Source organism: Cygnus olor, chromosome 2 (assembly GCF_009769625.2).
Source record: "Cygnus olor isolate bCygOlo1 chromosome 2, bCygOlo1.pri.v2, whole genome shotgun sequence".
Lineage (NCBI taxonomy): Eukaryota > Metazoa > Chordata > Aves > Anseriformes > Anatidae > Cygnus > Cygnus olor.
Genome location: NC_049170.1, coordinates 147,627,700 through 147,640,786, shown reverse-complemented (window position 1 = coordinate 147,640,786; position 13,087 = coordinate 147,627,700). Strand labels below are relative to the sequence as shown.

Here is a 13,087-nt window from a genome sequence, read left to right as displayed (position 1 = left end):
AGACCAAAAGGCAGGCAGGGAGATGGTGGTGCTGCTGTGCGAGAGGTTTTCCTGCCCAGACACAGGGGCAAGTCCGCACGGGCTCTCTGCACCTGGACTCCTGGCCCTCCTGGTGACGTGAGATCAAGGAGGATGCTCAAAATTCACAGAAAGCTACCAGAAACCCGAGCATGAGCAAACCCAGCAAACCTTACAGCGGGCTATGAAAGAGGGGTATATCTGTTCAGCACAAAGCATATCCCAGCATGAACCCCCAGGGAATTTGGGAAGATCAGATTCCTTATGGCTAGTGTTTCAGTAACTGTAAAGATGATGTTCTTTTTTCTTTATTTTCTTTCCTTTTTGCCTTTTTTTTTCCTGTTAAAACATCTACTTCTGTGATCTCAGCTAACCTTCCAAGTGCTAAGCAATAATTTGAGGGCAAATTAGTATTTAGTAGATCATATGTAAAGTCTAAGTTTTCATGCTTCAGCGTGTGTTCTTACTACCATGATATATATGTATTTTATAGTCTCATACAAAGCGTATTGTTTGCCTACAGAAAGGCAAACAGGAGACACAAGACAGAAATAAGATTTTCAGAAGAATTTTCCTGGTTTCACTTTGTGATTCCCTCTGAGGGCTAGTGCCTGGACTGCACATTGTGACAAGCTCCTCTGTTTTATTCTTCCCAGCTGAATCAGTGTCACAACCCCAGGTGATGCTGTGTTCACTGTCCCACACTTCTGCAGGAGAAAAAAAGGAGAGGACTGTCTTTAATAGGAATGAAATATTATGAAGTGTTGATTTTCTCTCTCAAAAAAAAAATCCTGCAATTAATGTTGGCCAACGTGAACAAACTTTTCCTAGTCTCGGGAGAACAACTGTTCATGCCAGGCAAAGAAATTTTAATTGCAGCAAAATGCGAGAGCATTTCAGGATTACAAATAGCTGCAGCATTTTGCATTTTACAGGTACCTTATGGGAAAAGTATACACAAGACAGCACTTGGCATCTCCGTATTTTACAGAACTTCAGACTTTATGGGAATTGGTACTTTATCCAGCCGCATTTATTGTAGAGTTTGTCTGCAGATGTTTGAGCTTTATGGCAAATGCAGCTTGACAGTGAAAGCTGGATTCAGCTGCGTTGTCTGAGCGAGCATTTCCATCTGTCGACCAAACCCCAGCAGCACACAGCAGTAGGTGAGTTCCCTCAGATCCTCATCCACAGGGTTTTTTTGTGCAATTTGTTGTACTTCCATGGACCTTCATTCTCTGAGTGTCACTGGCAGTCACTTTAGGCTTAAATACAGAGGAGATGTGAGTTCTGATGCTCCCAGCCACATACATTTAGGAATGTGCAACGCTGAGTTTTAGTTGGGTAGGGATTTTGGTGCAGTGCTCAGCAGTGATGGTCCTGTGGCCTCTGTGGAAGCAGTTCAGGGCTCTCCCATCTGATGGGGAGGCACAGCCACAGTGCTAAAGGGAACAGCACTGTGTGCTGCCCTGCTTGGTGGCATTTCCCATCATGGGAGTGAGTTGCCTGTCATGGCATCAGGGTACAACAGCCCAGAGGCACTTGCGCTGCTGCTTGTTCTTCTGCTTGTACGGATAAAGGGGGTCCTTAATTCACAGTGGACGTTATGGCCAGCACTAAATGTCCTTCAACAGTCGTACAGAAAACCAGCATTCAGCCACCAGCCTCCAGCTTTGTCTGTGCTGTAACCACTAACGTATATTCAAATCCAATTCCAGGTTGGTCCACTCTGGCCCAGGAAAAGGCTCACCGCAGTCTGGGATGGATTTGTCTTTTGCAACCCGTACCGGTACAAGGCAAGGGATCGAAACCCACCTGTTCAGGACGGAGACGAGCAGAGACCTCTCACTGTGGACACGGAGCATAGTGCAGGGCTGTCATAATTCTGCAGAGCTCATCACAGAAATCACAACGTGTGAGTAGCAGATGCAGCGTTGCTTCTTCACGCTTTTTACTCTGTTTTACAGACTGATGGCTGTCAGTTCAAGCCCTTTCTGCTACAGTTGATTCATTTTAAAAAAAGTACATACTTAGTGGTTTATGTGTTTAAAATATAATCTTCTTGCTTTCCTCCCCAGCCCTAGCTGGTATGGTACCCATGGCCAGTACAGTAAAACAAGGACACAGTCACTGTCATTCTGACTTCTCATCCTGTTTTCCTGACACTGTTCAGACACAAGTGTGTTGCCAGCCACGGTGGGCTGTGTGTCATAGAGAAGTAAATGTCAGAGGTTTGTCCAGAAGGCCACAAAGAGTGAACAAGAGACAACAATTCACTTGCTGTGTGCTAGGAACAGGCAGTTGTGTTGCTCTTGACATGCATCTCCCTAAAAGGTTCTTAGGAATTTTATTTTGAACAGAAATCGGAACTGAAGCAGAGTAAATTCATTATTTGAGGCCCCTCTCCATCACTGCCTCCTCCTTGGTGTGGAAGACAGAGGCAGCTGGTGCCGTGCTTTGTGCAGCAGGCAGGCAGTGAGGGATGTCAGGCTGTAGATGGGAGCCCCTCGGAGGAGATCAGGTAACACACGGCCCATTTCTATTCCCTCAGCTCAGGTGTGTGACAGTCCCAGCCTGCTCAGCTCTGCTGGAGGAAAGGTGCTGTGGTGTGTGCATGGAATACCTCAGCTTTCTGGGAAACTGTTAAAAAGCCTTGGATATCAAAGTTCACAGGAAGATGGGGGAAAGAGAGAATTTGGGATGCAAACACTTAAACTGTGTTTTTTAATTTGGATCGTGATATGTTTCAGAGCTGAGGGAAAGATGCAGACTTTCTGCTGCAGTTGCTGTTAGATACAATTATCTGGGCCCTTTTTCAATTACTGTGACACTAATGAGGACTCCAGAGCGTCTTCATCCTTGTCAAAATTCTTCAGGGATCCCCTTTACAGCTTCTAATTTTGCCACGCATTGTGCGACACGTTTATTGATTTTGGCTCTGTCACACATAAGAAGAGGAGCTGTGACTTTGCTGAGGTTTGGAAGGGGGAGATGCCAGCCCGGGTCATCTTAAACTTCATTAGATTGCTTTAGTGGCAGCACGTAGATGTGCGCGACAGTATGAGGAATGCAGCAAATAAGCAGAAGGACTGACATCGGTGCTGTTACCACCAAGCAGAAGCTTAGTCCCTGTATATAGACCCTAACTAACAAATGGTGCTTGGGCCTTGCACAGCAGAGTGACTTGGGTTGTTTTTCCAAATCAGGTTTACCATTAGAGTACGATTAACCAGTTGTAGGAAAGGTTGGTTTCCACAAGGCGTTGCTGAGATCGAGTGTAAAATCTGCAGCCAAGTGGAATTTGTTGCTTTTAAGAACGTTACAGTCTGCATTTTGTTTCCATGTTTAGCTTGCACATACAAAAGCCAGGAGTGCCGTTTGACCATCCATTATGAACATGGATTCTCTCTTACAACCGAACCACAAGACGGTGCCTTCTCTAAGACAATTGCACAATACCCCTACGAAAAACTGAAAATGTCCTCAGATGATGGGATAAGGATGCTCTATTTAGACTTTGGAGGAAAAGATGGAGAAATTGTAAGTACTGCATTTAGCAGAGGGGTGCACATTACCATCTCTGTGGTGCTCCTTAAGGCTGTGGGAGTGGAAAAGCACTGATAGCAGCTGGCCAGTGTGGTTCCAGTACCAGGATATAGATGCCATGCTTCCCAGTGCAGCATGATCTGGCTTTAGAAAGAAATAATCTTAAAAAAAGAGGTAAAAAGGTAAAAGCATGCAAGGAAAGGTGAAAGATTTCTTCTGTTTAAGAAAAACTCTCTGTGTAGCCAGATGTTAGAATGTTTGTAGGTTTTCTTTACAATTTTAAAATGATTGTAGGTAGAAGAACATAAGAATGAGACATTGCTAATAATTCCAACGTGCACTTTATCTGATCCGACAACAGTTCTAGACACTTTTGAACACTTAGTTGCTGAAAAAATTGAGGACTACAGATGTAGAGCAAACTGTCTGCTTAAGCCTTAAAGTTAGCTGTCACAAGGCCTAAAAATAAGGTACTTGTTCCTACAAACAGTGTAGATACCATAAATTATGCAAACGTAATCTTTCCTGTCAAGCTTTTCAGCAGTTCCTGAGTATATTGTGTGCTTAATTCTTGATACCACCTTTGATAACATACTCTGTGAAGCCTTCATTGTCAGGCTGTAAACGTACTTCAGAAAGGAATTTGTTACTAGCTCTCAATAAAATTTGTTACTAGCTCTCAATAAAGTTGATGTGTGACTGGTGGAAAGACCAGTCTGTTTTGTTCTGGTGTGAACTTAGTGCTCAACCTGTTGTCCACACTGACAGAGTTGTCATGCTGTCATGCTTAGCAAGCACATGGTGAGGTGATCTGAGCTGTGACCATGGAAAAAAAATCTCAGTTCAGAAAAAAATCTCAGTTCAGTTTCACTGCCAGCTGCATGAAGAGAGAAGCAACCATGCAACTCGAGGAGCAGTGTTGTGGCTTCAGCAGTGACCGAGAGCAGGTACATAGGGAAGAGTGCAAGGACAAGGTATTGGACACAGCAGTCACACCACCAGCCCTGCTCAGAAACAGACTGAAAAGAGGGAGGGGTTGAAAGTCTTGGAAAAGGGCTTGCAGCCTCCTAGTCAGTTTTATGCTGCTCTCCCAGGCAGACATAAGCCCAGGGGCACAAGGATCTCATCTGCTTTCAAGATGCTTCTTACTCACTTTTAGTGACCTAAATATTTGCAGCTGCATGCAAAGAAATAACAATGTGTTGTAATACAGGGTACCTATTAATAGAAGTCCGTTGAAAATACCAGGCAGCAGTTAATCTAGTAAACACTCCATAAATGACTGCTTATTTGAGCTGTAATCTAATCTAATTATTCTCAACTTGATTTCCTCCTGTAATTTCAGCAACTGGACCTTCATTCCTGTCCAAAACCAGTCGTGTTCATCATCCATTCCTTCCTGTCAGCTAAGATCACAAGACTTGGTTTGGTGGCATAAACGGGGTACACACATCTGGTTCTTCAAAGAAAAATGGAGCAATCCTGCTAATCAGAAGTACATCAACATTAGCGACCTGCAACGGATAACAGCCTGCACCAGACTGGGGTTCGGCACCAGGCCTCGGTCATTTCTGGCAGCCTTTCATGGCCAGGTTTTGATTTTGATCAGCTGAAGAGGTGGCATGACAAGGAAAACAGTGGATTTCATTGTAAATAGTGGGATTTTCAGATCCCGTCTCAGACAGTGACCGAGTGTAGTACCATGCGTGTAATTGTTCAGACTCATAAGTTGTGCCTATTTCAATGTACTTGTTTATATAGAATCAGTAAAGGGCTAAGCAGAAAGGATTGGGCGTTGGTTATGATGCAAGCTCAAGGTTGTTTGAGTACAAGTTCTGTAAGATGGTCCCACCGCCTAGAAGTCAAGTGGTTTTTCTGTTCTAACCCGTGCAGCACTGACAGATTTCTCATGGGGAGCCACCAGACTGTGCTGCTCGAATACCTTAGCAGAGCGAGCACCTACGCGTCTTTGAGTGGGGTGCTCTGAAGCAACACCGAGCTGCAAGGAATGCCAGCTGCAAGGTCCGGGCTGAGGGGCACTTTCGGATTAAATAGTAGGGCCACCTCATGTGCATTCCTCGTGATGGATGCAGTGCAGCACTAGCTGGGGGGTGCACTGGGTGCTGGCTGGCACCAAGGCATAGGAAGGAACCTCCTCTGTTACTGAATAGACAGGATGTGTTTTCATAATGACTTTCAAAGCGGTTCAAATGACCTTGAGCTTCAGGTAGAAGAGAGCTGGAGCCATTTTAAAATGTGACCTAAGCTTCTGTCAGCATGCTTCCACTTGAGAGTTTTCCAACAGAAAGTCAGGCTGAGCCATACCAAGAGCTTCCTGTCCTCCTACCCCAAATTTATTACCCCCTCAGCTCTACCGAGTCTGGTTGTATGGTCTTCATTTCGCAAATCTGGGCAAGGAGGAAGACTTCTTTTTTTTTTTATTTTCTTGATTTGATCAAGAGCAGCTCCTCACTGCTGAGGAGATGCACGGGGAGCAGGAACATGTCAGAAAAGCCTTAATATGGAACTGCTCCTGCGAGAGTGACTTGGAGCTTAGACTTCTTTTCTGCTGCTAAATCAGCTACGTTAAGAACTAGTGAAGAAAGGAGTTGTCATCTTTAGCCTAGGTTAATATTAAGTACATTGGGTGCAAGTCCAGATTTATTCCTTGCTGGTAAAACTTGCTTAGGAAGGTCACCTCTGTACACATGCCTTATGGTTTCCTGTTCTGTACCACAACTTACTGCTCCAAGTCAAAACAGTCACAGCTAAGCTCGAGCCCTGTTCACAGTTAGGTTGTGGGCAGCAGGGCAGGCAAGCTGCTCTTCATTGCGGGATGATACAACTTGCACCTGGCACTACTGGATTGGCTCAGTGTCGCTGGGTGGGAATAGAAAGAAACAGAACAGGGGTTGCATTTATATTGCTCTTAAATTTTAAATTGAACTGCTTTACGTAGGGTTGTTTGCTTTTAGAGTTTTGCCCTAAATTCCCACTTTGAAGGACAGGAACTGTATAGGAAATGATAAATGAAAAGCTTGTAAAAATTCACTTTTCGTGCTACAACATCTGTTTTATTCTTCAGAAAGCCAGTACGTTTCGATGTAACATCACTGGGCTAGTAAAGAAGAAAATTAAAAACAGAGTTTGGTTCTATGTTGCTTTTAAACTAAGTCTTGAGAGTTAAGATTAAGTCATGCTGTTTTTTCACAGTGTAGGAATTAGCTTGTGGTGGTTTCCATAGGTATCCTAATCATCAAAACTAATTTAAAATTAAGATAGACTGAAATACTGAAAACAATTATTTTAGCCCATTAGCTAAGCTGACATTTGGGACACCAGCCCCACTGCCAGCACCTCTCTCCAGTGAGAAGTCTGTAAGGTGATCTACCTGTCTGTGAACGTTGTTTTTACTGTCATGGTACTTGCACTTGAACCTTAATTCCTTGTGTAAGTTCACAAGTCAGGAGCTATGTTACATAATTTACCGATAATTTTCAAATGTACATTTCTTGCTTTGCTCCCACTGCCATTCACGTGTCTTTCTGTAGCAGTTATTTAGGTCTCCTTTGGCTTGGAAGCTTCTAGGACGTAACGTCTTCTGAGAGGCTGAGAGCAGTCGGTACGCTGGGGGACGAGGGCTCCGAACATGAACTCAGATCACATTGTCAAGTAAAAACGCGTGAAAATTTTAAAAAGTGGTCGAGGACGCTGTGTGCAAAGTGGTTTATTGCTGTTCCAAAGTGTAACTTAAAAGTTTGGACCCAGGCTCCTATAAAAGTTCCCGAGGTTAAAGTGAGAACTTGCATATTGTGGGGTAGGTTAAATACATATGTAACTGTACTGCACTATTTCCTTATTCTTTTAACACTTACAGATCACTGGAATGTTATACTTAACCTGTATGTGCATTGTAAATAGTACAAATTCCTATATTAGTACCAACAAGTAAATTACACAATATGTAATCTAAGGTGCTCAGTACTATATGAAGTATAAGTGAATAACTAAACAGTTTGCAAAGAAAGTTCGTATTATATATATTTATAGAAAAAATAATGATAATTACAGATGCTATTTCTTCATTTTCAGATTTTGGACTGATTCATATTTGGATGGGATAGACAAATGAAATATGGACCTACTCCACATTTATAAGAGTATAGTGAATATTTATATTTTAGAGGAAAAGAATATATTTAATAAAGTCATTTATTGGATTTTTGTGAGGTGAGCTTACTTTGTACCCAGACGAGGTGTTTAGCAGGCTGTCCTTTGGTTTGGGGCTGGGGAACGCCATGTTCTACACCTCAGTCATTCTGTAGGAGTTCAGTTACTTGAAAGAGCCATTCATCATATCGACAGAATGACTTTTAAAAATAATAATAATAAAGTATTAACGTACTGTCAATGGCACGTTGGTGCTTTCTATTAAATAAACATTATTCCTATGACAATCTGAAAGCATATTAAATAGCATTTTTTTTTTTCTGCTGGTGTTTACTGAGAGGCCAAAGGGGTGTTCTGGGCAAGGCTGTTCAGACTCACCTGCTGAAGTTACGATGCTTTCTCTGTTGCTTATACTTAACTGGGCAGTTCCAGCAGTTATAAAATACTTCTGCTCAAGCCTCTGCGTTCAAGGAGTGGGGCCAACACGTGCCTTGGTTAGTTCTTATGAACAGTTAAGGAAAACAAGAACGTTTGTTTCCCCTCTACTTTAATTCTTAACCTCGTGGCCCAAATAGCTAACTGTGGGGTTGTAAGTCTCTTCTGTCAGTGTTACAGGGGTGTGGCAGACCAGCCTCGTGGAAATCCTAAAAAGGGGTAGTTGTAGAGTTTCACTCTTCACAAGACACTGATTGTAGATTGGACATTCTGATCAGGAGGTCTGCGTAGAAGCTTCACCGTTAGAAAGACTTGGATACATATCGGAACATGTATGTTACTGGAAAGATGTGATATAAGGTGTTTGTTAAAAAATAAAAAAATAAAATAAATCTGATCTGCCTGTGTTCAGGGAAGCATACTGGTGTTTCCTAAGAGTCCTGCTTTTTAAGTAGAACTAGCATTTCTCTTAAGGTGTTTAATAAATCAGAACACAACTCCTTAGGCCCTCCCAAGTGAACCACTACCATGAATGTCACTGAAGGCTTTCTTTGCCCCATAAAGAAAGGCGTTTCCCCTTTTTGTGAAAGGTAAGTACTCCTTCTTCCCCCAGGCCCTGGGAGCGCACTCCATCCCACCCTTCTCATCATGAAGCGCAGCTGATTTCAAGTAGAGCTTGATCAGATTTCCATCTACCAAGAAACTTCTCAGTGTCCCCTTGGCCATGTTTAGAAGTTAACTGGCACTGCTTTGTTTTCACCCCAAGCCTCCAGATTTTTAGAGTATTTAGAGCTTTGTAAGTTCATCTTTTTCGTAGAAGTCAAAGAGGCAGGTTTCTAACTGGCTGTTACTGGGACTATTCTACCAGAAGGAAACAAAAAAATAATCTACAAAGTAATTGGAAATCGTATCTAAAATGGACACTTTGAATTCAGTGCTGACATTATGATTTGTAACAGGAGACCTTAATAATGAAGTAGCAAAATTTCAAGAAACAATTAGCTTGCTTGATACAAGGCAACCCCTAGATTAACCAGGGCAAAGTTTAATTTAAAACCATAAGGAGAAAAAAAACTCTTGTGAATATATGAGCTCCATTGTCCACATAGGATTCGGCTTGTTTCCTTCATTAGAATTCCTGTGCTTGTGTAAATAATTAGTGGCATTACAAAATGACTCCTTAGGAAGAACTGGTGAGTTTGTTAATTAAGAAAAGGATTTCTAAGCAATTTAAGTGATATTCATAATACAATTGCTGCAATACTGTAAGTAATCACCTCACCAGGTAATCATGACTGTATCAGTGTTGTCTTACCCCAGCCTTGTGTAAGCACAGGGGTAGACCCCAATGTACGCTGATGAGTGTGACACATCCTGAGGTGCAAAACCAGGAAAGCAAGCGCCCAAAGCTTCTACAGTAAATACGCACAGGGCAGACTAGAGTGGGGTTCATCGTCCAGAAACAAAACATTTGAAGTTCAGAGGCACAGAGTGGCATTACGTTCTGCATCGCAAAAGTTACTGCATGGTAGCTGGGCTGTGGGTGCCCTTAATTGTGGGGTTTTAAAACTATGACAGGTGCAAAATATTTTGCTTTAATGCTGTTACTGTAAGCCAGGTCAAATTATTTTGCATGCTTTTTGCCAGGTTAAGAGCATGCACAGGGAGTTATCACAGCTCAGATGGGGTGCAGTAAGTTATTAAGCCATGATTATAAACTAGCTGTCATTTACCATAAAAAAAATAAAACAACAACAACATAATAATGAAGTGCAAATGAGATGTGGGCAGCACTGTATTAGCTCAGTATTGGGAATCATGCAAACAAATGACACATCAAACTGCTTATGTTTCCCTAACTGCTTTCCTGCTGATTATTTTAGGCCAGCCTTTGAGTCTACAGAATTAATTAAAACAATAACCATTGGCTTCTACTTGCTCATGAAGGGAGATCGTATTTAAATCCAGGGCTCACTATGTACACCACAGAAAGGTAAGGGAAGAATGAGGTGGTTTTTTGTTGTTGTTTGATTGATTTTTAAGATTTTTTTTTTAAATAGAAGCCCTTCTACAGATACATGCAGACAGTTTTTCATCACAAAAGCCAGCTAAAGATTATGAATTACTTCCATGAAAGGCATTTTCTCTGCTCGTGACAGTAAACCTCATATTTTATGAAATGTAGTTTTTATACTTTTGCTTGTCAACTTCTGCGTGAACAGAGAATTTATTAACTATATATTTTTTTTCAATCTGCTGTAGCAGATTACAACTATACAAAACAAAAACATCATGCAGAAAATGCAAATTTCAGTAGCTTGCATTAATATCCGCACAACAGTAGTATCAGCACTCAGGCTGAATATATGAAATTAGAACTTAAGACCTCTCTTGGGAAGTAAAGACTTCATTCAATACTGGATGTTAAGAAAGCGACATCTTATTCCTACGTTTCTTGTTGTATGGGCAAAGTATTTTATATTTAACACAACAAGTGTATGTGTTCGTGTATTTTAAAGTGACTGTAAGAATACTTACACAATTACATGGAAAAACATCTTGTCTTGAATGCAGAGAGAAGGGAACCATAAACATTGGTTAATACATTGGAGCAATTTTGTGCATATACCCATTATATAATTATTTAAACATCTACTTTCATAGTGTTTCTATTTCATGAAATTAGTAAAAACCTTTGAAGTTATTGACCTGGATGCTATGGATGTGTTGCAGGCGCTCTCCAAAGCGGTTGTGCCTGTCCAGAGCAAAGATGTGCATTGATGAGGGAGGCCTCATGGCGGCCTGCAGCTCCCTCACGAGGGGAGCGGAGGGGCAGGTGCTGAGCTCTGCTCTCTGGGGACAGCGACAGGACCCGAGGGAACGGCATGGAGCTGGGACAGGGGAGGGTCAGGCTTGGGGTTAGGGAAAGGTTCTGCACCCAGAGGTGGTCGGGCACTAGGACAGGCTCCCCAGGGCAGTGGTCACGGCACTGAGCCTGCCAGAGTTCAAGAAGAATTTGGACAACGCGCTCAGACACATGGTCTGATTTCTTAGGTAGCCCTGTGTGGAGCCAGGAGCTGGATTCGATGATCCCTGTGGATCCCTTCCAGCTTGGGATATTCTATGATTCTACTCGCTACAGCTTACGGTCACAGTAAAGCAGAGAGAGTACAGTTCAAACAAATGCACACCCATATATATATAAAAGTTCATGTAGAGTTCAGGAGAACAATGCACATTGGAACAAAGGAAAAGAAGAGTAGAATGCAAGATCCTGTTAGACATGCACACGAGTGCACACACACCTCCCAAAGCAAACAACAACAAAAAACAGCTCCTTAGGGCTTGGCTGTACACAAAATAGAATTTAGCAAAGATAAAGTCACAAAATTCTAAAGACTCTTCAGAGAACAGGTAGATTTTACAGTATTAACTCTAATCTACATATGGTTTAGTTCAATCATATTTTCTCATAATATTAAATTTCACATATATTAGTATTGCTTAATCCATTTTCCTTCTAGGAGAATATAGCAAACAGTAACACTGCATCTGTCAAGTGAAATCATGTTAGTCTCTATGAGAAATAGGAAATCCTTACACTGAAATCTATAAAATGTATTTGTTTTGGTAGGAACTCCTCAACTCAACACAATACTAAACGGAATAATTACTAGTGCAAACCTGATACATGCCCAAAACTTAAGCAAGCTGAGGCTTATTGAGTACTTTCATGTGCTTGCAACTCAGGTAGAAATTCTTGTATTACATTTCATCATAGTTTGCCCACTGTTTCACAGCTCTCTCAGTCATCATTACTACTAGCATCTTGATCTTGTCTTCCCCCTCCATGAAAAAAACTCAGAAACAATTCACAACAGAGGTCTAAGGATTGTTAGGAAGATTACACAGAAATTCAGGCTGTAGCTCTCCCCTTAAAATATCATTTCATGGGACCTTTCATCAAGTTTGAAAAGATGTCGATTTTTTTTCCTATTACAAGACAGAGAGAATTGTGACTCATTATATTTGTTTCCAGTAGCAGAATAGGAACTGTTGTCAGCTACAATATAAAATGTCAAAGGTCCACGCTGTAAGCAGTTGTATTCGGCTTATACAACAGCAAGTAGTAATAAATAGAGGTCTTTGTGCAAAAGAGTAAAACAAAGTAGTCCCGTTATTAAAATCAGATCTGGCAATTTTTTTTTTAATTCACATTAAAAATACACTCATTGAAAAAGATACAAAGCTTGATAAAGACCAAGCTGTATTCCTTCTAACAATGAAAGATAATAAATATGCAAATAAAATAAAACCTTTTTCAATTGAAATTTTTAAAAAATTAAAACTTTCAGTATAAAAAGTTTCAAAGCATGCTACTGTGCTTGAAAAGGAAGTCTGTATAATTACACTGACCAAAGTTCTTCTGATGCTTGTGTACGTGTATGTACGTGTTATCCAGTATAATGTTTTTCTTGCCATCAGAAGTGCTCTCTCCACAGTTTCTAGGAAGGTGTGAACAGCAGTTAATCTACTTGCCAGATTTTTCCAAAACCCATTCAATCACCTGGGAAGATAAATGAGAAAATTATTCGCATAACTCTTATTATTGAGAGCAACTTAAGAGCATCTGAGACATAATATCAATTCTTTCTTGACCTGAAGACCTGTTGTTACTAAACAAGATTTAAAAGGTAATCCATTCAAAGGAGAAAGTTTTTAATAAACTGAGAAGATGGACTGTTACCACCCAAGAATTGTATTTAATTGAACAGAACACTTGTCTTTAGAAAAAGGCATTTTTAGATCCCCTGAATTGAGCTACCCCACAATGTACAGTTTTTTATGAGGTAGTTTCAGAATATTCTTTATTACAGGGAGAGGTGGCCAATTTACAAGATGCCCCATTTTACTGCTG

At 41.2% G+C, this 13,087-nt stretch overlaps 2 protein-coding genes across 2 annotated transcripts in view; one reads left to right on the top strand and one right to left on the bottom strand.

Moving 5' to 3' along the window:
* The window catches only part of SNTB1 (syntrophin beta 1), a 116,259-nt gene extending 107,693 nt beyond the window's left edge, over window positions 1-8,566 (top strand). The window contains exons 5-7 of the mRNA XM_040546976.1: window positions 1,737-1,933; window positions 3,368-3,558; window positions 4,910-8,566. Of these exons, the coding sequence (XP_040402910.1) occupies window positions 1,737-1,933; window positions 3,368-3,558; window positions 4,910-5,002 (481 nt within the window). The 3' untranslated portion in view covers window positions 5,003-8,566. The remainder of the gene's footprint in view (window positions 1-1,736; window positions 1,934-3,367; window positions 3,559-4,909) is intronic.
* The window catches only part of LOC121064845 (MDM2 binding protein), a 37,510-nt gene continuing 30,376 nt past the window's right edge, over window positions 5,954-13,087 (bottom strand). Inside the window, exon 22 of the mRNA XM_040546974.1 lies at window positions 5,954-12,736. Within this exon, the coding sequence (XP_040402908.1) occupies window positions 12,701-12,736 (36 nt within the window). The 3' untranslated portion in view covers window positions 5,954-12,700. The remainder of the gene's footprint in view (window positions 12,737-13,087) is intronic.